The following is a 24,632-nucleotide window of genomic DNA, read 5'->3' on the forward strand; positions in this document are numbered from 1 at the left end:
TACTGAAATTTTAAAATATTTTTTTACTTAAAAAATAATAATATTGTGCCCAAGTTGATGTAAGTAACACATTTTTAAAAAATAATATCTTCCTTTAAAATTTAGTGGGGGGTGGGGGCGCCTGGGAGGCTCAGTGGCTTAAAACTCTGCCTTCGGCTCAGGTTGTGATCTCAGGGTCCTGGGATCGAGCCTCTGGGAAGCAGGGAGCCTGCTTCCCCCCTCCTCTCTGCCTGCCTCTGTGCCTACTTGTGATCTCTCTCTCTCTCTCTCTCTGTGTCAAATAAATAAATAAATAAATAAAATCTTAAAAAAAAAAAAAAGTTTAAAATTTAGTGAGAGGGGAGTGCCTGGGTGGCTCGAGGTCAGTTAAGTGTCCGGCTCAGGTTGTGATCTCAGGGTCGTGAGATTGAGCCCCATGTCGGGCTCTGCGCTGAGTGTTGATCCTTTTTTTTTTCTGAGTGTTGATCCTACTTGAGATTTTCTTTCTCCCTCTCTCCCTTTCCCAGGTATATTCTCTCTCTCCTCCCCCTCTCCCTCAATAAGTAAGTAAATAAATATGAAATGAAATGAAATAGGAAAATAAATAAAATAAAATAAAAGCCATGGGCTCAAAATGGCATCACTCAGGTGAAGGCCCCCCAAGTCAGTAAACCAACACTCAGTGCCCAACCTGAGTGCAGTTTTAGCCCCCCCACAAACGTAACCTGTAAGCAGGGATTTCCTGGTCAGCACGAGGAGATCACTGAGGGGCGCCCTCTGTTGCCTCCTAAGGACCACCTTGCCTAGAACAAGGGCTTCTCTGCCCATCATTCCCTGCATAGCACTCTCTCTGCCTAAACCTTGACTTTTCTGTAGCCCTCTGAGTGCCCTCTACTGGCCAGACAGGGTGCTGTCCGACTCATGAACCGATTAATAAAACCAAATAGATGTTCAAAACATACTTGGTTGAACTTTTGTTATTTAACAACACACATAAAATTTACCACCTGAACCGCTTCTAAGAGTACAGTTCAGTGGCATTAAGTGCATTCGCTTCACTGTACAGCCGTCACCCCCATTCATCCCCAGAAGGTTTTAATCATGCGGATCCCCAGCTGTGCCCAGTGAACATGGACTCCCCCTCCCTTCTTCCCTCGAGCCCCGGGCACCCAGCGTGCCACTTGCCATCTCTGGGCCTAACCACACCAGGTACCTCCTCGAAGTGGAGTCACCCAGGATTTATCTTTTTGGGTCTGGATTATTTCCCTTTATACAACATTCTTAGGGCTGTTCCATGTTGTAGCATGTGTCTGACCTTCCTTTTTAGGACTCAGTGATGTTCCACTGTACGTGTGGACTACGTTTCTTTTATCCAGGACACTTTGGTTGTAGCTACTGCTGTTTTTGTTTTGTTTTTTAAGATTATTTGTTTATTTCTTTATTTATTTGGCAAAGAGAGAGTGAGCACAAGCAGGGGCAGCAGGTAGAGGAAGGAGGAGAAGCAGGCTCCCCGCTGAGCAGGGAGCCCCGTGCAGGACTCTATCCCAGGACCCCGGGATCATGACCTGAGCCGAAGGCAGGCGCTTAATGAGTGAGCCACCCAGGGGCCCTGCACCTATTACTTTGTGAGCATGGTAAGCCAAGTTCTGTTCACAAGTGCACTTTGGTGTCCTCCTGTCTTTCAGCAGAGCAGACAGGGCCTCGAGGGGGTTTACTCACTGGCCCAAGACCAGGTACTGATTGGGTTTGACCTAGCTTTGACTTTAAAGCCTACGTGCCTCCCCCTAAGCCAGCCACACTGTGGGGAGAAGGGGGGGAGCTTGGACTTTGTGGTGTGTGCCCTGCTCATCCAAACAGCAGGAGAAGGAGCAAAGCCGGATAAGCTCAAAGGCCAGATAGACAAAAGTGACCTCAGGGGAAAACTGCTTATTAGCTGCCCCCCTAGCAGGACTTTTTTTTTTGTTTCAAAGGTTATTATAGTCATTGTAGAAAAATCAGTACCCCTATTGTTATGTTGTAGCTGCTGGGTTTAAAACCTGCAGGAAGGGTTGGGAGAATGGTTTTTGTTCTTAAGAACAAAGCCTCTTGGTAGAGAAATGTTCAGTATTCAAATGAGCGCAGGCTTGGTGAGGGATGTGGATTTGGGGCCAAGTCCGCTGCTGAGGCTGGTCTGGACGGGTGCAGAGCTGGGTCTCAAGGGGAAACCGTGCATAGGGGTCCTGCCAGCACGTCTGCTTCCCACTTATCAACAGGCCAGTCCCTTCTGACCTTGGGCACTCAAAAGGGAGGTCTAGTTGGATGATTTTCAGATAGTAACAGCTTCAAACTGAAGCTGAATCCAGGCCAGGAAACACGGCATAAGGTGGAGAGCACATGTTTCATTCAGGGCTGGGTGCTGGAACCCCCTCCCTCCTGCCTCCCAAACTCATCTCCACCACTCCCCCAACCAGGAGGAGCACACAAGGTCAGGATGGATAATGGCCTGTGGCTGTCCCTCCCGCGCCTCCTTCACATTTGCTGAGCCAGACAGGGTGTGGCTTAAGTAAACCCCAAGTTTAGATTCCGTTCCTCTAGTTCTTTGAACTTTGAGCCAATGTGTTCACTGTACCATCCTGCAAATTTGCCAAGTCTGGTGGAAACTAAAATTAAAAGGGTGTGTGTGTGTGTGTGTGTGTGTGTGTGTGTGTGCTAGGCAAAGAGATGACAGGCTTTGCCTTTGTATAGTAGGAAAGTGGAGGAGGCCGCTCTGGGCCACAAAGACAAGTAGAATTGGCTGTGTAATTTGATCTCGACTAGTTCCCTATTTTAATTCTTAAGATTCTTCACGTCCTTGCTTAGCTTCCGGAGATTTCATAGCCCCTTTGCCCCAGAAATCAGAACATGGTTAGTGCACACCCTCCTCCAGCGCCCCACACCAGTCCCTTTTCACTCCTCCTCAGTAGTATGTGTGTATTGTTATTTCTTGGGAGAAGGGTGTGCGGCGTGCACCCGTGTGTGTGGCATGGGTGTCTGGATCTGTACAGCCAGCTATCGGCTATATATACCAGGGCAAGCCAGAGCCCACTTCTAAGTATTTAACCAGCTGAGAAAGGAGGTAACAGAGAAAATGTGGCGAAAGGAAATTATAGGTAGCAGTCAAGAAGAGACGGTTTCACCGGTGGAAGGGCCCCCCAACCCAGCCTGCACAAACAATTTTCTTCCTTCTCTCTCACGGTGTTCCGAGTCTTCCTTAATCCCCAGAACACCCTAGTAACGCATCCCCCCACCCCCCATCAGGCACCAGACTATGGAGACAGCTGGTGACTTGTTACTGCCTGTATTTTGTAGATGATTTATACTTGGTGCTTTAAAAAAAAGTACTCAGTTGTATGAGATAGAATGTTGGCACCCCCTTCACTCATCTAGAAGTAGGTACTATGAATAGTTCTGTGAGTATTTCCCAGACGGTTTTTTATAAGATGCTTTTAAGTGTGGCAGGGGCGGGCGTGCTTATGTGCCTATGGGCGGACAAGTAATTTTTATAGAACTGGAGTCGTGCTGCCTTTCCATTTACTAGAGCTTGGACAGATTTTCTCGCCAGTACGTACAGATTTACCTCACCCGTTGTAGTGGCCGCTCGGTGCCCCCAGAATACAGGTGGCCCATCAGTTACGGAGCCAGTCCTCTCCCGAGGACATTATTCTGGTGGTTTGTCCCAGCGGAACAGTACCTTTTAAAAGAAAGCCCTGCTGTGTGCTTCCTTTCTCAGCCAGCCTTCCCTCCCATGGTCTGTCTGAGCCTGCAAGAGGCAGGAGCCCTTCTCATTTTATTTGTGTTTTCTTACATGTGTAATCTTACATTCTAGTAAAAAGAACCAAATACTGAGGGGTTTGAAGTCTGGAGTTCTCGTCTCCAGCTTGGGTATTTATAAAATGCCCGACTTTGAAGGAGGTTACACTCCCACCCCAGAGTCTCCATCTGTAAGGCGGCCTCCCCAGCTCAGCACTGTGGGAGAGCAGAGGACCCCCCCCACCCCAGGGGGGAGGTGGCTTCAGAGAGCCTCAGGTCTCCTTAGGGACCTCCTGTGGGACCTAACTCACCTCTCTCTCGTTCTCTCTCTCTCTTTCTCCCCCTCCCTCCCTGCCTCCCTTGTGTGTGCATGCCTGGCTGAACCCTGGAAAGTAATCAACCATTTTCTCTTTTTGCCCACATTTTGGATAACATTTTCCACTTCAGGGACAACCCTACCTTCCGCCCCCCAGACATGGTTTCTGGCCTATTTTGAGAAAACTCTGCCCCAGAAGAGGAATCTGAGTATTTATGATCAAGAGAGACAGAACATGAAGCAGCATTGCTGTCCCCAAGCCCCTGATGGGAAGGATACTTCCTTCTCCTCTTCCAGACGCATCTTCTAGTGTTGGGTGGAGGGGGACAGAGGTGGCCTGAGCGCCTGCTTTGATGGACCTGCTGTTTGGTTAGGTGGCTGTCTCCATGGTCTTAGAAATGAAACCATAGACCCAGTTAAGTGCCTCTTCTGAGGCAGACCTGTTGTACATCTTGGAAGGAGCAAACGGGAGACGAGAGAGGAGAAATCCCATTGCGTAGGGACGTAGCGGGAGGATACCTCTAGGAGGAGGTCTGAGTTCGAGAAGGTGGCTGCTCTGCCCTCCCAGCTGGGAAACCTTCCTGGCAGGTGAAGTGACTAAGGGCTCCTCCCTTGTCCACACACTGGGTGAAAAGTGTACCCAAAACTTGGTCTTCTGAATGGTCTTGGATGGTCTTAGTCTTGGTCTTGGATGCCACATTTCTGGGTTTCCTCAAACAGTGAGTGAAATGTGTGCCTGGGGAGGAAGCTGGGCTGGGGGACATGTGCCGAGATCTCAGGAGCCAGATCCCACACCCCGTGGCCAGCACACCCAACAGCCTCCTGGTGGTGGGGAGGGAGGCAGGTGCACAGCCCGCCCTGAACCTGGAGGTTATGTAGGCCCTAGTCCCTTTCCCTCCTCACTTACCCTCCAAAGTGGTACCCTTCCTGAAGTGGTGTATTATTTTTTTAGGGCTGCTGCAACAAATTACCACATACTTTGTGGCTTGAAACAACAGAAATGTAGGCCTTCAAGTTCTGGAGGCTAAAGTCCAAAATCACGGTGTTAGCAGATTTGGTTTCTCCTGGAGGTTCTGAGGGAGTCCATTCCATGCCCCTCTCCTAGCTTCTGGTGGCGCCGGAAACCCTTGGCACCCCTTGATGTGTAACTCGTCACTCATCCGAGATCCTAATGGTTCCACTCGCAAAGACTCCATTGCCATACAAGGTCACATTCACAGCTGCTGGGCATTAGATCCCTGGATGTGCCTCTTTGGGGACCACTCCTCAACCCACTACAGTGCAGTGTGATAACACTGGGGTAGGAATGAAAGTATATCTCACCGGAAGCTACATTTCCTTCATTGGTCCCTCTTGAGGTCAGTTTTAAGGATCAGATTGAGGAGTGTGACAAGGTAGCCACACAGACAGACATGTTCATTAGCCAGCAGTTGGAAATAGGTCTGAGGAGTAAGGGCAAAGTGCAGGATACTAATCTGGAAAGCACAGAAAACAGGGAGAAGAGGATTAGTAGTGTCCTCACAGCTATGAGCTTCTGTGGTTTCAGGTTTAAAATAGAGAGGGAGGAGGCAGAGGTGGTTAGATGGAAAGGCCAAGAAATTCTGGTGAATTCTCCCAGGTGGGTTTCCGTATACTTCTAGTCATTCACTCTATAAGTCCTCCTTACACAGCCTCCAAGTACTACTCTGGAGACAAAGCTCCAGGATTCATGGAATTCCAAAGGCTTTGTTCTAGGGGCTTCTTTCTGAACCCAGAACTGTCTTCCGTTCGCCTGCCCCAGTGAGAGCGTTGGGTCCTAAGACAGCAGGCTCTATCATTTATTTGTCTCTGTTCCATAGGTTACTGCGCACCTCCAACTTGATCAAGCTGGGGCTGACTCACCTTGTCTGGTGACTATGAGCTCATGGGGAGGGGGCACAGAAAATAAAAGCCACAGTGACTTAGAAGACACTCCCACCAGAGTCTTCCTCTCCTCTTCCAGTCGCCCTTTCTCCCCTCTTCCCTTTCTCCCTCCCACCCACCCACCGGGGTGTCTACTATTACCATGCTGTGGCCATGAGAACAAAAACAGGAATAAGATACACTGGGTGTCCATAAGAAACTCAGGCTGGTAAGGGTACCAGAGTCCCAGAATAGACATTTCAGTTGTAGTCCAGTGACTTTAACAATAGGGATCCTAATAAACCAGTAGTTACCACTTACTGGCTTTTCTCCTGCATGTCAGGAATTGTAAGAAACAAGGCATTCTCATTCTTGTGGAATCCTTGGAAAACTCATTATTTCATAAATGAGGAAATTGAGGCTTGCCCAGTTGAGTATGGGGACAGGGGCTTGTAGCCTTGTTGGCTGGATTCCAGAGCCCGTCTCAAGGGCTCCACTCCGGAGCACAGAGGGAGGAGCCCGTCCCCGCTGGGGCAGGCAGGAATCTTGTCATTAGTCTGCGGGACTTAAAAATACGGTATCACCTTTGGAAAAACTTAGAGGGTCCGGTGATAATCAGCAGGGCGTGGGAGCAGAGTACAGATGTTCCCATCCTCTCGGCTTTCTGGCCCTCACCTTTGTCCTCGTTCTTCTGTTGATCCCATGTCCTTTCATGTGGGCGGACAGACTTGTTTACCTTCTGGATCCCTCTGATTTTTTATTGACCCATCTGGCATCCATCTGCTCTTCTACGGACCGTTTGCGGGTTAGAGCCCTGTCCAGACCTCTGGGCTCTTCCAGGCCCTGGGCTCATGACCCAACTGGCAGCTCTTTCTGGGATGAAATAAAAGCCCTGCCCCATGTGACAGGCGGGGCCGACCACAGCTTTTATTGATCAGTTAAAGGGCACTTCCTCCTGTGGCTTTTTTCTTGCCCTGATTCGTCATGTAGCAGAGGGTCACGACCGAATCTCCATCATAATTGAATCTGACCAAGGGGAGGAGGGTTGTAACACGAACTCATCGAACTCCATCGACCTCGCTCGCTGCAGAAAATCTCCAACTGCAGTCCCAGCGCTGCCGGTGATAAATGTTTCCTTCCGTGCCTGCTGCCGTCTCATAGATCAGAGCCCTCACCGTGTTGATGTGCAGAACACACAGAGTGGGCTATCCTGGGGCCTCGTAAACGTGAGCAGGACGGAGAGGGCTGCAGGTCCCCAGAGAGACCTGGCCTATGGCACCCTCCTCTCTCGAGAACATGAAGAGGAGGAAAGGAACCAACATCTATGTTCAGCCCCTGTTCTGTCCTAGGACCAGTCACAGAGGCTCTCAAATGGATGCCCCCCCCCCCGTCCTCAGGGTGGCCCGGGGCGGGGGGCACGTTAAAGCGCTATGGGATCCAACAAGAATACAGATAATGGGATGCGTAAAGGGGAACTTGGTTGAGAAGGCAGTTTGGGGGACAGATGTTAAAAGTTCTTTGAAGGTCACTCTAAGGGAGCTAGGTGTCCTTTTTTTAAAGATTGATTTATTTTAGAGAGAGAGCATGGGAGGAAGGGCAGAGGGAGAGAATCTCAAGCAGACCCCCTCCCCACCCTCCACTGAGTGTAGAGCCCCACCGGGGGATCCTGAGATCATGACCTGAGCAGAAACCAACAGTCCCCCCAGGCACCCCAGGAGTTAGGTGTTCTTGATGGAAGCTTCTGGTCTGTTAAACCAGGGAGTTGAGAAGGTCAGGACACCTACTCAGAAAACTTCCTGTAATCCATTTCAGCCCGTGCCTGGGTACATTCAGGTGAGCTGCTGGAAAGGAGAAAAAAGTATATTGGCACTGTGCTGTAGACCGAATGTTGAAATTCCTATCCTCACTGTGGGGATGTCAGAAGATGGGACCTTTGTGGGGGGTGATTAGGTCAGGAGTGTGGCGCCCTCGTGAGCGGGAGGAGTGCCCTCTTCAGAGAAAGCTCTGTTGCCCCTTCTGCCATGTGAGGGCCAGAGTCTGAAGACAGGGAGTCTACAGACACCTTGATCGCAGACTTCCTAGTCTCTGGACTGAGGAATGAATGTCTGTTCACAAGCTCCCCGATGTATGGGATTCTGTTCCAGCAGCTGGAATGGACTGAGACACTGCCACACTCTTTTTCCGTGTCCTGCTATAGCACTAGTCTCCTTGGGGCTGTGTTGGGGAAGGATCTTGATTCCTTCCCAGCAGTTACCCTGGAGGGGGTCCCTGCCCCAGGGATGGCTATCTTTCTTTACACAGGTTTTATAACAGCTTTCAGGTCCAAGGGCTTTCAATTTCCGGAAAGGAAAGACTGGATTAAAATGTTCCTTTCATGCCCTAAAAAATCATGTCCCAGGAGACTAGCCAGTAAATTAGCATCCACTGATGGATCTCGAAACCCCCTGCCACCCTGTCTTAGTGTCTGGATGTGCTCCTGGATGGGGGATTTGGTAAGAGGAAGGGGAGGTGGGGAACTGAGGTACCCAGACCCTGAGTTTCCAGGATGAGAAGGGACCCAGTATCTGTGGAACTGATGAGGCAAGTCCCAAGTCGGAGACCTGGAAATGAACCAAGAACCGTGTGTAGATGAGTCATCACATGCAACAATGCTGCCATGAGTGGGGAGACCTGGTAATTCATCACCACAAAGGATTTGGGTCTCAGCTCTTCACAAGGCAACCTCGCTGCCCTGTCCTTTGGGAGATAATCCATGGGCATGGAATAATGATCAGTCTATAATCATTTAGACCCAACTGAAAGAGATTGGGTTTGAAGTTACCATAGCAAAACGAGATGCGTGCATGGAACACCTTTTGGCTTTGCCACTTGGCTTCTTAGAATCCTTGGAACCGTTCCTTCTCACCAGCAACTACTCCTGTCCGGCCCTCCCCCATTCCCTTAGAGGGCTTGTTACAAGTAAGACATTCTCACTGTAGGAATTTTGGAAAACAGAGAAGAAAGCAACATCCATAAACCCACCTCCCAGGGAGGGACCACTGTTAGCATCTTGTGTTTTATTTGAAGCTTTTTTTTAGAACGTGTGTTTCAGTCGGAAAACCCAGACTGATACACTTCTAACAAAACGTGGGCTGAAGGAGACAGACGTTGGGGGCTTTCAGCTTTTGGTCAGATTTCTGCAGAGTCCTTCCTTTTGCTTTTTTGATTTGTTTCAGGGAGTGGCTGAGGCTGAACTGGAACAGAACCTGAGTCGGACTTTCAAAAGCTTCTTCAGAGCAAGTGATGACATGGTGAGTGTTGCAGAGGGCAGGGTGGTGGGGGGCACAGGAGGGAAGAAATGGGGAGCTGCGGAGGCTAGAAGTGTCTCTGGAAGGTTTCCCTGGGAGGGGAGGCTCCTGGGGTGTGGCCAGGTCTGGAAATGAGCATGTGGCCTTCTTTTCTTTGACTTCTGTAGTCAGGGTGCTGGAGGTCCTCACTTGGCCGAGCCCCTCATTGTGGGAAAAGTCTACATCCTCCCTGACCCACACCAGTAAGGCTTTGAGATAAAGATCAAAGAAGGATTATAAAGGATTTTAATAGCAATAGTTGAGAAGTTGTGCTGTGACTGCTGCTACCATTGTCACACACACAGTTGTCCAAGTCTCAAACCAATTGAGATCACTAACGCTTGTGTTGGAAAGGAGCCTAGAACGCTTTAACTCTGTAATCGCAGCTTGCTTTTTTTTTTTTTTTTAAGATTGTATTCATTTATTTGAGAGAGAGGGAGAGCACTCAGGGGAGGGTCAGAGGGAGAGGGAGAAGCAGACTCCCTGCTGAGCAGGGAGCCCTATTCCAGACTCGCTCGCAGGATCCCAGGATCATGACTCTAGCTGAAGCAGATGCTTAATCAACTGAGTGACCCAGGTGCCCCGCCCCACCCCAGCCCGCTGCCTTATGTGTGGGTCGTCCTGTCATTGCGGTTGTTCGTACAGTCAGTGCTGCTGAGATGTCCCCGTGTTTGCCAGCACCCTTGCTGGTCACACCTGGCTTCTTGCTTCTTTCTGTTTCTACTTCTTGAAGTACCTTCTTTGGTAGTTCTCTCTATAAAAGTCTATTAATAATAAACTTACAGGGTACCTGGGTGGCTCAATGGGTTGAGCCTCTGCCTTCGGCTCAGGTCATGATCCCAGAGTTCTGGGATCGAGTCCCGCATCGGACTCTCTGCTCAGCGGGGAGCCTGCTTCCTCCTCTCTCTCTGCCTGCCTCTCTGCCTACTTGTAATCTCTCTCTGTCAAATAAATAAATAAAATCTTTTAAAAAAATAATAATAATAAACTTACAGTTTTTTGGCCTGAGAATATTTTCATCTTGATCTTCAGTCCTATAGACTAGTTTATCCAAGTATGGAATTCTAGGTAGAAGTTTCCATCATTGCTTATGAAAAACCAGCCCAAGATCTGCCCTCCTCCTTGTATATAGTGGTGTCTGGTCTGCAATTCTATACGTCTAAGATGTTTTCTTTTTTAATTTCCATGAACAAGGTTTTTGTTTATGTATGGACGTTGTAGTTGGTTCTTTTCCAAACTATTCTAATCTTTTGTATTCTTGTCATTCTAATATTTTGTATTCTTGTATTCTTTTTCCGTCTTTTATGTCTTTAATCGTGTTAAGCAGACTTATTTTTTTCATTCTTTCTCTCTCACTCTGAAAGTCCTATTATTTGATATTCTTAGGAGACTGGGCTTTACTGTCTGCTGTGTTTGTTGTCTCACAGTGGGGCCTGTATGTGTGCATGTGGGGGTGTGGGGGAGTGTTCTGTAGTTTTGCTTCGTGAGCTCATCTTCAGCAGTGCTGAAACTGCACCAATCTGCTTCTGCCGGGCTTGAGAAAAGACCCTCATGTGCTTTAGCATTGGCTGCTTCCACCTGAGTCCATGGGCGTGACCGGCCCAGGCCTGCTCTTCTTGTTGTTTACCTCGCAGCTTTGGGGTTTCCACATCCCGCAGGTAGAGTAGGCTTAAACCCAAGCACCTATGAAGGCAGGCTTATGCCTGTGAATTCCTAGGGGGAGCTTTCTGTGGTTTCCTCTTCCTATCAAACTGAAATGAAACAACTCACTTTGACATTGCTCTGCCATGACATCATCCACCATGATAGGTGGATTTTTTTCTAATCCACCCTTTTACTGAGGACTGCAGATTTTCTGGGTTTCTGGTAGAGGGGCAGGGAGTATCTCCTGTTTAACTGCCCCCCCTGCCCCCGCCATAGGTCTAAGGTCTCATCTGTTCCCCATGGGTTGTATCCACCCAAGTTCTTATGTGACTAAGGCCTGCAAGCACTCAGGAGCAGCCGCGGTGCCGAGCAGAGAGAGATCACAGTAGGCAGAGAGAGAGGAAGGGAAGCAGGCTCCTTGCTGAGCAGAGAGCCGGATGCGGGACTCGATCCCAGGACCCTGAGATCATGACCTGAGCCCAAGGCAGCGGCTTAACCCACTGAGCCACCCAGGCGCCCCCAGGACAACATTTCTAACCTTCCTTTTCCCCACAGGCTTTTCTCAGCGTGAGCAAAGTCCGTGAAATGGGTAAGAGGTTCTTAGGAGGGAAGGCGGATGGGAGGGCCATGGCAGAAATCAGCTAAGGGTTAAACGAGTGTCCATCTGACTGCTCTGAGCAGAAGCAGCAGCCCTCCACGACCATTAGCTCTGAACCGGGATTTAACAAAACACCCCCACCCCTGCCCCGGCTGGTGAATAACCAGCCCTCACCCTAGCCCTGGGCGGATCTGACGACCTTGGTTCCTGCCCCTACCCCCAGGGAACTCTGGGTCCAAGATCTTAAACGGGAAGAGCTTAGAGGATCTTAGAGCTTGTCAGGGCAATCCGACCCTCTGCTGATAAGGACCAAGGCCCAAGATAGGGACTGACCTTTGCAGTGTCACCTGGTATTCGCAGAGTCCAAGTCAGCTAGACCTGGAGCCAGAACTCCTCGGTCATAATCCACTGGCCTTTCCTCCCTCCGAATTCTGCGCTCCTGTTCTTTCCAGTTCACCCACATGAAGACCATCCTTGTTCTCCCTCCTGGGTTGGATACAAGTGCAGAGTTGAAGCCCTGCACATCCCCACGGCGCACAGATCCAGCACAGCTCCCACAGAATCTTGCTTTTGCCCCCACCCACACCCCCACGGAGGCCCGGCCAGTATGCACGTGTATTGATAACGATTGCTGCCTCTCCTTTGAGCATCAGACATGGGCCTCATCCCCTTGAGATCTACTGTTTATCATCCTCATGACATCCTTTAAAAATCCCATTGTTACCACTCATCTACGGAGGAAGAAAATGGATCTCAGAAGAGTTAAGGAGCTCGTTCAGAGGGACAAGGCTGGACTTAAACTCCTCCCACCCTAAAGGCCATACTCCTCTCTCTGGTCAAGAAAGCCTCTTCCCTCCCTCTTCCCTTCCTCCTTCCTTCTCTCCCTCCCTCCCTGTCTTTCCTCTTCCATGCAGTCACTTGTTTGTTTATTCCCCGAGCACGTGGAGCTCACACTTGATGTGACGCAGGGACAGCCAGCCAGATACACGAAGCATAGCCACTGCCCTCGGGGAGCCTACAGTCTTTTAGGGTGGCGGATCACAGTAGTCACAGGAGGAGAGCTGGTGGGAGCTCTTACAGAGAAAGTCAGGAGCCGCAGGTCAAGGGGTCGTGGGGAGGCACCCTGATCACATACCCCTTTGATAACATCTCACAAAAGTCAGCCTCACCCAGTTATTGTGCCTCTGAGGCTTCAGGAGCCTGAAAATGGTGAGTCAGCCCTGTTCAGGCACTGGCGTTACTAGCCCTTCTGGCTGTCCCCTGTGAAATAGCAGCCGTCCGCAGGCTGCCCGTTGTCATCGCAAGGTGGCTGCCAAGGGGACTGGGGACTGCCAGGACACAAGGTACACCTCTGAGGACAAGCTAGGATTCCACACTGTGCAGAGGATCACGGGACCATGTTGTAGAAGGCAACGGAACGCATGCTCCCTGTCCTGGATTTTCCTCCAGGCTAAGAGAAAAATCTGAGCACACTCTGATGAAAATTCTGAGGCTCAGAGAAGGTATCTAAAGAGGGATGTTATTAGTTAAGCTAACGGGAGTGGGGAGGGCAGGGGGTAGCTGGAAGGCCGATGGAGCCTGGTAAACAGTAAATAGTGTCCTGGAATTAAGTCGCGAGGTTTTGAGGAAAGGGATATTTTTTGTCCTCAAGTTTGTCCTGGAAGGGGAGGTCCATGTGCATGATATCACTGGGTTCCAGAATGACAGCGAGGGCACAGATTCGCAGCTTGAGAGGAAATGAGCTCGTTGTGCAGAGAGAGAATGAATGAAGGAGCAGGAGACCCTTCCCCGAGAGTTCAAGATGGGACAGGAGAGGCAGTTTGGTGCCCAGCCTCAGCTGGGAACGTGCCAGAGTCAGAACTCGGGCTCCTGGCCCTGGGCTGCACGCGAACAGGTGGTTGTTTGCAGGAGGACTGTTGGTGAGGGCCCCAGAAGAGCCCAGCCCCAGCAGCATCGTCACCGAGGAGGACATCGGGGTCTATGTGCAGCAGTTCCAGAAGTCTGGTTTCAGGTAAAGACGACAGTACCCCAAACACAGAAGAGAGACAATTGGCCAAGAGGGCTCTTCTGCTGTCAGGGTACGGGTGAGGCCTGCTGTGCCTCCTGGGAATGCGTGACCAGCTTCTGCTTGAACTCCTCTGCTGTCAGGAGGCTCACTCCTGAAAATTCTTGGCCTGCTGTAGTGTGGGATAACCCAGCTTGCTTCCCCCTTGTGCTGATGGGCCCCTCAGAACAGAGGATTAAAAGCATTCTTTAAGTCATAACCCCTGAGAGGATCAGAGGACAGCTCTGGGTTCTTTCTCAGAAAAATACAAAAGCCTAGAGACACTCAGAAGTTGCATGTGTCTTCTGGGGAGGATATCAGTGTCTCCTGTTCTTGGTGTGTGTTGGTTGGTAGGTGTGGACTGAGGACTGGGAGAGTGTTCAGGGCCAGCTCCTGGTCATCCTTACCTGTCCCGAGAGGCCTCTTTGAGCCACCCACCTATGTCCCACTGGAAAGAGGTCACCTCCACACTACAGCCACTCCCGGAGTCCCTTTCCAAGAGGTCCCGGGCCGAGGAGTGTCTTCTGGCTGGTGAGGGAAAGAAGCAAAGCTCCCTGCCCTCCAAGAACACGGAGTCCTGTAGGGCCAGCATCTGTGTGTTTCAGGAAGCCCCCTTCAGTGGCTCTCTCGGCCAAGCCCTGAATGCCTCCACTAGGCCTCGCTCGTTAACTCATGGCCGGTGTGTCAGGCAGCCAGCTGGGACCCCTGGGCTCTGTTCTGCTCCTCCCTGCAGACACCTTTGCTCCCACTGGGAAGAGCAGCTCTGAGTGGAGCTGACTCCTGGTGAGGTCTGCCGCATGGTCCTCTCCTGAGAGCTTTCCTGTTCTTGTTCCCTGATCTCCCCCGCCCCCAGAGGTCCCCTGAACTGGTATCGAAACATGGAGCTGAACTGGAAGTGGGGCTGCAAAGCTGTGGGATGGAAGGTGAGTGCTGGTGGTTGCGCTCCCCCCAACCCCCCCCACCCCTCCGCCATGAGCCCCTTTGGGGGCTCCTCATTGGTCCAGTGAGTCTAGCCTGGGGTCTGAGCTGGAGTGGGGGGGATGGGCAGTCTGACTTGCCCTCTTTCTCCTTTCTGTCCTTTCCCTCCACTCAAGGGGGTCTTTGGAGGACTTTTCCTGATACTTTTCCTTGGAATGGCCGAGGGCGGCTTTGGGGCAGGGCAGGGGTCTGGCAAGGTGACCCCAGTGCCACCGGGGAAGGCCCCAGGTCAGGGCAGCGGAAAGTCCCAAAAGACTCCCAAAAGGGAGAAGGATCATGGAGCCCCCATGTCACAGAGTAGCATGAGGTCCTCTCAGAGAGACAGGCTTTAGCCGCTGGCTGTGTCACGTCACCCAAGTCAGTCTGAGCCTCCATGTCCTGGTTTGCCAAGCAGAAGATGGGTTTCCAATCTCTGGGTCTGCAGAGGGAGTAGAGATAGACCCTGCATTTTTGAAAGTTCACTTTTACAAAAGACCTGCATTAGTAACAGGTTTTCCGTGACTGAAAGAAATTGAAAGGATTTTCGCTTTTAGGGGAAAAAGCAGAAAGAGCATTCAGCATTTCTTTCGCAGTGAATCATTAGAGAGGTGGTTCACAAGCCAGAGGGCCCCGCCGCACCCCTTCCCCAGGAACTCCCCTGCCGTAGCTTTGAACCCCGTCTCTGAGCACTTGGGCTTGACATTGCTCTCTTTTCTGCATCCATTAGCAAGATGTTTCCTAAGGTATCAGAAAAGCCGAAAAGAGGTGATTTTGGGGGTCTGGGAAAGTTCAAAAATGTTTTCATATAAATTATTGGTGATTGCTTCTTCACCTTTCACCGTTTTGGCTTACAGCAGTTTTCACAGGAATGCTGTAGCCTGGGAAACCTGTGACAGGTCCCCAGGGTGCATTCAGAATGTGAAGAAAACCTATGGGAAATTTCATTTTCATGTTCCTCAGCTTAGTCAATCGCTGTGGTTATCTTGTTGATTCACTAAAGCGTGAATGCCCTCTGTGTGCCAAGCACTGTTCTGGACCTCAGGCATCCCGTGGCGGTTGTAACAGATGAGGTCCTGACCTTGTGGGATCAGGCAATAGAACATGGAGCACATAGTTAAGAGCAGGCTGGGCAGCAGCTCGGCCTGGGATCTAATCCCTGTGTGACCTTGGGTCAGGCACCTAGCCACTCTGTTCTCTGTTGCTGCTTCTGTAATATGGGAATGACAAGAACAGTGCTTACCTCATAGGTGTGTGTAAGGATAAAATGGATTGATGCCCGCCAAATGCTTAAACCAGCGCCTGGCACATACTGGTAGTTCCGTTAAGGCTCATTATCTTTGTCTCTCTCATCTGTGATTGACTGAAATGACAAAACCACGGTTTAATGGGCAGACATCTCTCCCAGCATGGAGGGGCATGATGACAGTCTTTGGGAAGGTGACGCCGGGGGTGCTAACGTTGGAAACCCCGTTCTTCTACAGCTGCCTCTCAGATCGTCCCCCTCCACCACCTCCTCTTGTTTCCCCATAACCAGTTTACACTGTGACTTGGAATATTCTAGAGTGTACAGCAGCCCCACGATGGGTTCCCACAACGAAATCACATCCGAGCACCCCCTAGTTCTTCATCGTTTGGTGACAGGGCTGCAGTGAGAAGCCCCTGGTTCCGTACATAGGGGAGGAACAGGGCAAGTCCCTTAAGTGGAGACAGAACGAAGCTCTTTGAAAATTATAATGGCAGAGGGAGAACGAGACACTAGAGGAGGCTTTCTCCAGCCCGCGGTAGTATCTGCCAGCAGGTGATGGTCACCTGCTGGTCACCTGCTGGTCACCACTGGTGATGAATAAAGCAGAGCTGATGTCAGGTTGGTGGCAGTTGTGGCTGACCCATTCACTCTGGAGTCCTGGCTGACCTTTTTAGGCATTCATTGAATTCAAAGAAAAGGAATATTGATCTCCACTCAAGGGCATCTTTCCCCCTTCCTGGTGTCATCTCTAATGTTCTGTTAAAACCCAAAATTCAGCTGAGTAAATTTGAAGACCTAATTGGCTTTATTTAGTGATTCCTGAATCAGGCAGCATCCTGTCTAGCATGGAGAGGGCACTCTGAGAACTGTACCAAGGGAAAGGTTTTAATAGGAAGGACGGGGTGGCTAGAAAGTTCTAAGTGAAAGAAAAGGGAGGGTTGTTTCTGGCAAGGTCACCTTCCCTTAGGGGGAGGGTCAGGGCTCTTAAGCACATTCCCTCACCTTCCTGTGGGGGGACAGAAAGGGCCCGTGTGACAGATGACCTCATCAGTGCCAAAGCCTCGTGAATGAGGCATTTCTGGGGGAGGTCAGGATGCAGTTAGGTTAGGTATGAAGCTCCGATTTAGTGACTTGACCTGGCCCAAGTGACACCATTTGGGGCCTACGGTTTTCTTCTCACTGTTCTGTGAAATATCATTCGCGTAGAGTGGGTCAGCACGCATGTTCTTACGTACATACACACACACACACAGCACCACCACCCCTCTGACACTTCTAGTCACCAAATATCTGGGGGTACCCCTCCCCCCACCCCCACCAAACAATTCTCTGCCACACCAGCTGGGTGTGCTGCAACTCAAATCCATTCTGACACCGTTTCCCCGGAGATGGCGTTGGGCCCCGCAGGCAAGGGTCCCCCCAAGACTTTCCCCACCTCAGATGCCGGTCACCAGTCCACCTGTGCTTCTGGTGGACCAGCGGTCCTTCGGAGGTTCCCGCAACTCCCTGCTCAGGTTTGATTAACTTGCTGGAGTGGCTCACAGAGCTCAGGAAGGCGCATTTGTCGGCTTATCAAAGGAGATGGCAGAGAGCTTCACTGCCTGCAGAGTTGGAGGGTATCGCCCACCCAGGGTGGATGGTGTTCACCAATGTGGACACCTCCCATGCTCCAACCTATAGGGATTTGGGGGTTTTATGCGGGCTTACTCATGTAGCCACAATCAATTATTAACTCCATTTCCAACCCCTCTGCCCTCTTTAGAGAATGGGGTGTGGGGCTGGAAATCCCAAGCTTCTCATCATGGCTTGGTCCTTCTGGTGACCAGCCCCCATCCAGGAGCCCACCCAGAAATGCCTCAACAGAAAAAAGATGGTCCCAGTGCTCTATCCTTTCAGAATTTACAAGGGTTTTAGGAGCCCCGTGTCAGGCAGGGATGGGGTCCAAAGACCAAATGTTAGAACAAGATGGCTCACAATGTCCTTATCACTTCGGAAATTACAAAAGGATTTTAGGAGCTCTGTGCCAGGAATCAGGGCCAACACAAATACACATATTTTGTACCCTCTCACACCACCATTTTAGATCTGCAGTAATAGCGATGCCTTCTTCCTTCAAAGCCTGGGGAAACAAAGCCAGGACCAACAACAGTACCATAGTGGGCCCTTGTGGTGGGGAGCGGGGCAGTGTTAATAGTGGAGGAAGGCACAAAGCATGACCATGAAGGTACTGTGTCCTTGCCGCGGGAGAGGGGACCCTGAGTGGTGGAGGGGCACAAGTAGGGTACTTTCCTTCCTCCTGTGTTTGGTCCCACTTCCTGTGACCCTTCCGCAGATCCTGATTCCGGCCTTGATGGTAACCGCGGAGAAGGACCCTGTGCTCGTTCCTGAGATGTCCAAGCATATGGAAGACTGGGTAAGGGATCGGTCCTGCTCTGGGGTCATTGGTGCTTCCCACCAGAGGGCACAGGCGTCATGGAGAAAAGATGGCAGCTGAGGACACAGCAGGAGATTTTGAATCACGGGCTTGACCAGGTTCTCGGTCAGAATCACTGTCACCTCTGGGGGGCAGCAGTCATGACTGGTGCTTCCTTTCTCCTGTACTAATGTAGCCTGTCACTCACTCACGCATGCATGCATTTAATCCTTCATTCATTCATTTCATGGGCTTTTACTGTGCACGTGAGTGTGTTGGCACAGTGCCAGATTCTGGGACAGGAAGGATGAGCCTATCTTTGGGGAGCTCACTGTCAGCAGTTCATCCCGAACCCAGGAGAGAATGAAGAAGAGTGCACGGTTAGGAATGAGGTCTTTGCTGACCTTGGTGAACTGTAAGGCTTGCCTGGCAGAGAGAACAGGAGACAGGGTGAGAGGCAGGGAACATGCAAGGCATGCTGGGAGAAGGGCAGGAATTCTGTAAGCCTGGAAGATTCTGTGAAGCCCACTGGGCCAGGCTGAGCTTCGTATATCCATGGGCATAAGCCGCTGAAGGGAATTGACAGGTGACAACCTTGTGGTTTGGAAGCTCGTTCTGCTACAAACATGGAGTCTGGTTGAAGCTGGGGAGGCTTCCAGGTGGGGTGACTGTGGGCTGGCTCATTTATCCTGCCTAACTGCTGGGAGCAGTCCGTCCACACTGCCTGTGGCTTTGTGAGCCTCAGCAGACACAGCAGACAGTGCGTTAAGTGGGATCCTGCCAAGGACACTCTCTGTGGGCCCTAGAGCCAGCTGACCGAGAGCTGCAGAAAGCCGTGAGCCCGTCAGGAGGCGGGAGGAGGGATTCATTCTCTCCGTTCCTACCCTTTGAAGGTTTCTATAGAATTTCCAGTTCTTCAGCCGGCCCTTTCCAGCCCTGGCAACTGACTGCTAGCCTCATTGAGGTTTATGCTTGGAAGGGGTTGTGCTTGGCTCTGGGAGGAAAGCCACATTCCCCCACCCCAGCATTTTCTGCATTGTGTTGCACAGTTCAAGGCTTGTGTCAGGAGGGAGCGGAGGACAAAGCTGCCACTTCCTCTCTGTCCCTGCGGCTTGTTGCTGTGACCCACTGTGGGGGTTCAGAGTCCAAAAAGGGAGGCTGAATAGCCCTGCATGCAGACCACTGGGGAGAAGGGAGGCAGCCTGCAAGGGTGGGGGGTGGCGGGGGCGGGACTCAGTCAACGTCTGTGTGGAATTTTCCAGACTGTGAACAAGCTGCTTCCTAATAATGCTGAAGAGAAGCAATTTGTGGTATCAGTGCAAGTCAGCCCTGAATTAGAATCTTAGCTCCACCACTGTCTGTGTGACCTTGGGAAGGTTACCTAACTTCTCTGTGCCTTCATTGTACCCCACAGGATTACAGTCAAGGTTAGAGAAAGCAATGCACATAGACTACCTGGCACATATGAGGAGCTCCGTAAAAGCTCATTCCTTTCCTAAATGATGCATTGTCTTCAGGGGGTGTCTATAGGGAGCACTAACCAAAGACCAGACCCATTTGCATTCTGCCATTGACTTTTCTGGGTGGGGTTTTTTTGCAGATCCCCAACCTGAAAAGGGGACACATTAAGGAGTGTGGACATTGGACACAGATGGAGAAGTAAGGAGATGTTGTGGGGCGGGGGTGACCCCTGGGTGGAGGAGATCAGGACTTCCTGTTCACCTACCTCCATTAGTAAGGCCTTTCCCGGCTTGGCCGTGCCCTTCTTCACCTCTGCTTTTATGTAAGCGGAGTATGTCCGGACAGGTGTGACTTGCCCTTTCTTCCCTTTCCAGGCCCACCGAGTTGAATCAGATCCTCACTGAGTGGCTGGAGACTGATGCCAGGGACCCACCGGTGGTCTCGAAGCTATAGGCTGTGGCTCATGCCAGCCCCCAGCAAGTCTTCAGGCCCTTCTTCTGTTGGGCGCTGCCCTCGGAACCCAGGCAAAACCTTGCCCAGAACTCTTATAACCAGCAGCGTCGTCCCAAAGGGCTTTACTCCAGAGTGGTTTTCTTTAAATGAAGGGAGTCAAATCTCATGTAACTACAGATACAGGAAAAGTCATGTATGATTCATTCTCTAGGTATAAAGGTGTTACTTTATCTCTAAGAGGGGTTTGTGTTCTCTAGGGGACAGCCTAAGACAGCCAGGGGGTGATTTCTCTTTGACTAACCAATTCTCAGTTTGGTGGCAAAATCAGCAGTTAATTTTGAGGCACATCTGCTGACGTTGGAGCTCGTTGGTTTAATAAAGGTACAGCCACAGTGGTGCTTGGGTCTGTGTTCTGGGAGGAAGGCAGGGTCAAGGGCTGTCGCCTTTGAATGCATGTGTTTCCCTCTGCTCTTCAGTCTCCAAGGCACAGTGTGATCTGGACCAGCACTGTCCAGAGAAACCTTCAGTCCTGTGCCATCTGATGGAGAAGCCAGCAGCCCCGTGGAACCACATGCCCTTTCACCCTGCCACCCCAGAACCCTGTGCCCACATACACGCATATGCCCTGAGCACCCGAATGGGAAAAATGGGCATGAGGATGTGAATTTCTCATTTAATTTTAATTTATATGAATCTGAATTTTCCTGTGTGTCAGTAGCTGCCAGGGAAGACCAGGGCAGACTCAGGACAGACCCAGACCTGCCCTCTAGCCATATCTTCCCCAGCCATGTCCAGAAGCCACGTCTCTCCCTGGATTGGTCTCCCCTGGGTGTGGCACCTCCCCCGGGCTTCAAGCTCTCATCGTCTTCTGCCTAGAGCCGCGAAGCACTTGGGTGGGAAATGTCAAGCCTTGCTGTTCAGAGGAATCCATCTAGCCACAAATGGTAGAATATTTTCCTAGCAGCTGTAGAAGTTTCTCCTGAGTATTGGCTACCACACTCAGTTAACTGTCTGCCCCTCGAGACAGGAGAGCCCGTGAGATTGGCAGCTGCCTATCTAGGTGAGTCATCCTGCATCCTAACTCAGAAGATGCCAGCTATTTTGTAGAGGCTCATTAGATGTTTGCTGAATATATCAGAGATGGAAGCATGGATGCATGGATTCATGGGTTCATTTCAGATTCTTGATTTGGATGTCCTACCACGTGAGACACATGACCAATCGCATGACTGTGTCCATCATACCAAGCCTTGATGGAACAAGACTCTTGGAGTGCCTGGCTGGCTCTGTTGGTAGATCCTGCGACTCTTGATCTCAGCGTTGTGAGTTCAAGCCCCACGTTGGGCATGGAGCCTACTTAAAAATAAAAATGTTAAAAAAAAAAAAAAGAAGACTCTTACTGAGACTCCCAGTTTACCTGTTATGAGAACTAAATTAAGAAGGAGAAGACCTGGGGTGCCTGAGTGGCTCAGTGGGTTAAGCCTCTGCCTTCAGCTCAGGTCATGATCTCAGGGTCCTAGGATCAAGCCCCGAATCGGGCTCTCTGCTGAGTGGGGAGTCTTCTTCCTCCTTTCTCTCGCTCTCTGCCTGCCTCTCTGCCTACTTGTGATCTCTCTCTGTCAAATAAATAAATAAAATCTTAAAAAAAAAAGGAGAAGACCTCCAGAAATTAGTACTCTACAAATCTTAGCATTAACTGGATAACTTGGAAAAGTACATCAGTGGGTTTCTGCTGCACAGACTAGAAATGCAATCATCTTTGTAAAAACACAGCTGAAGTATTTATGGTTAACTATAGATGCTTACAGTTTTAGTATTTATGAGTAGAATCACTTCATCAGTTTACCTCAATACATTTTGTCATCTTTGTACAAGGGTTCTGAGGCTGGTACCTACTTTCAAAGAATATCAGTGATGTCTGTACTCCTGTAAGAGCTCTTTTTTTCACTGTGGTAAAATATGCCTAACATGAAACTTACCATTTTAACTGTTTCCAAGTGTCCAAGTTCAGTGGCACAAAGTACACTCACTTTGCGACCATCACACCATTTGCCTCCACAACATTTTCATTGTCCCAGACATAGACCATACCCATTGAACACTAACTCCATGTTCTCCTTCTCCCTAACCCACAGCAACACCCATGCTACTTTCAGTCTCTATGAATTTGACTATTCTAGCTAATTCACATAAGTGGAATCATACAGTATTTGTCTTTTTTGTGAATGGCATATTTCACTTAGTTTAAGATCCTCAAGGCTCATTTATGTTGTAGCCTCTGTTAGATATTCCTCCCTTTTGAAGGCTGAATAATATTCCATTGTCTGGCCAGGCTACATTTTGTTATCCATTCATCTGTTGGTTGACACTTGAGTGGCTCCTACATTTTGGCTATTATGAATAAGGCTGCTATGAACATGGTGTACACATACCTCTTTGAATCCTGCTTTCAGTTCTTCTGAGTTATATACCCAGCGGTGGAATTGCTGGGTCATAAGGTAATTCTATGTTTAATTTTTTGAGAATCTACCATACTGTTTTTCCAGAGTGGCTGCACCTGCACCATTTTTCGTTCCCATCAACGATGCAAAGAGTTTCATTTTCTTTACATCATCACCAGCACTTACCATTTTCTGAGTTTTTGATCATAGCCCTCTTCATGGTGAAATGGTGTCTCACTATAGTTTTGATTTGCGTTTCCCTCATACTTAGTGATGTTGAGCGTCTTTTTCTGTGTTTGTTGGCCAGTTGTATGTCTCCTTTGGAGAAATGTCTAGTCAAGTCCTTTGCCCATTTTAATTCATGTCTGTTTTCATGTTGAGTTGTAGGAGTTCTTTATATATTATGAATATTAATCCCTTATAATACAATTTACAAATAACTCCCACATCTAAAAGGTCTTGGTTAAGACCTAACTTGTGGTTTTTTTTTTTTTTACACGATTTTATTTATTTATCAGAGAGAGAGGGTGAGAGAGCAAGCACAGGCAGACTGAATGGCCGGCAGAGGCAGAGGGAGAAGCAGGCTCCCTGCCGAGCAGAGAGCCCGATGCGGGACTCGATCCCAGGACACTGGGATCATGACCTGAGCCGAAGGCAGCTGCTTAACCAACTGAGCCACCCAGGTGTCCCCTAACTTGTGTTTCTTATGCACTTAATTATTTTCCATGTTTGTGCCAAACCCCTCAGAATGAGATGAGATGTATCAGCATTGGAGAGTAGGTGTGACAACTTGGCTTATGTCAGAATTTCAAAGACAGAAACAATTCTTGTTTTGTGCAACTCAGAGTAAGAAAATTCCAGAGAAAGCCCCCAAGCAGTAATCTTTTTTACCCTTTGAATAGATTGAGGAAGATGGATTATTTGGTCTTTCTCTCCATTAATTTTCCTGGATTCGGGTGGAAAAAGGACTCAGAAGCAGGGGACGTTTTAGACCTTGCTGTCCCTCTTTGTCTTATGTATTGAGTGAACTTTATGCCCCACATCACATTTTAAAGAGAATGAGTAGTACAAAGAAGTAATATCTGCAGGTCAGAAATCATTAAACACGCTTCCAAATGGTCACACTATTTCAGAGAAGCAGTCAGTTACCACGTACCAACTGTGTATTAAGGAAATCATTCTGATTGATGAACAAGTATGAGGGGAGAAAAGGTCAAAAAACATGCTTCAGTGACCATTGAAACATCACATTAATTTCCCTTGCCCACCAATGTTTTGAAAAAATTAAGACTCAGCTATTATTGAACTAGCTGAGCCCCTCAGGCAAGAGGAAATAAGCAATAAACCATCACCCTCAACCACAGATTGGTGGCAATGCAGATTGAATTAATTGATACACTGTTTTTGCTGATTTTTATATTCCATTCCTATGCCATTTTATGTATCTCAGTAAAGGCAATTTATAAGATTGATGTGACTGGCTTGTGGAGTGAGGAGAAAAGCCTTCCCTCCAAGGGCAGTTAGCAAGAGATGAAGAAAGAAAACTGTGCATGACTCCAGGCTCTGGGAAATCTCAGCGAGGGGTGGGGGGGTAAGGGAGCTCCTCCGGCAGTTCGAGGCACACTCCAGGCCCATCCTGCACTCCATAGCACCTGGGTTCCAGAATGTCTCAGAGTAGAATGCATTCACCAAAAGGAGAAAGCATGAGTCTGACTGGGATTGAATGGGGGTATTTGTGGTGGGAACAGGACACACTCAGCCTGAAGTTGTGGAGACATAGCTGAAGGGTGAGTGGAAAGCAAGTTAGTTATTTAGGGTGATACCTGGCTGACTCTCAGTGCTCCCTTTCTTCCCTGCCATGGGCCTCTCTGTCCCCCAAGGCTTGATACTCACCCCATCTGTGGGCCGAGATTCTCAGGCCTCCTTCCAGGGCTTTGGGACAGTAGCCAAGCCAACCAGGAGCTTTCTCCACCCCTCAGTGCCAAGGCCTCCAACCACGGTTCCCCTCACCAAGCCCTGACGCTCCCAGGCAGGCAGTCTGAGGTTCTGTGGGAAACCCTCCAGGCCCAAGTTGGCTTCTCTCAGACAACGGAGCCACAGCCGTG

At 49.7% G+C, this 24,632-nt stretch overlaps 1 protein-coding gene across 2 annotated transcripts in view; it reads left to right on the plus strand.

Moving 5' to 3' along the window:
• The window catches only part of EPHX2 (epoxide hydrolase 2), a 59,919-nt gene extending 38,445 nt beyond the window's left edge, over positions 1-21,474 (plus strand). For both annotated transcript variants that reach the window (XM_082726833.1, XM_082726832.1), the window contains 7 exons: positions 9,160-9,234; positions 11,470-11,503; positions 13,421-13,523; positions 14,410-14,479; positions 18,092-18,172; positions 19,773-19,831; positions 20,008-21,474. In XM_082726833.1, the coding sequence (XP_082582959.1) occupies positions 9,160-9,234; positions 11,470-11,503; positions 13,421-13,523; positions 14,410-14,479; positions 18,092-18,172; positions 19,773-19,831; positions 20,008-20,086 (501 nt within the window). In that variant the 3' untranslated portion in view covers positions 20,087-21,474. The remainder of the gene's footprint in view (positions 1-9,159; positions 9,235-11,469; positions 11,504-13,420; positions 13,524-14,409; positions 14,480-18,091; positions 18,173-19,772; positions 19,832-20,007) is intronic.
• The last annotated feature ends 3,158 nt before the right edge of the window (positions 21,475-24,632 follow it).

This window comes from Mustela nivalis, assembly GCF_964662115.1.
Source record: "Mustela nivalis genome assembly, chromosome: 4".
NCBI lineage: Eukaryota > Metazoa > Chordata > Mammalia > Carnivora > Mustelidae > Mustela > Mustela nivalis.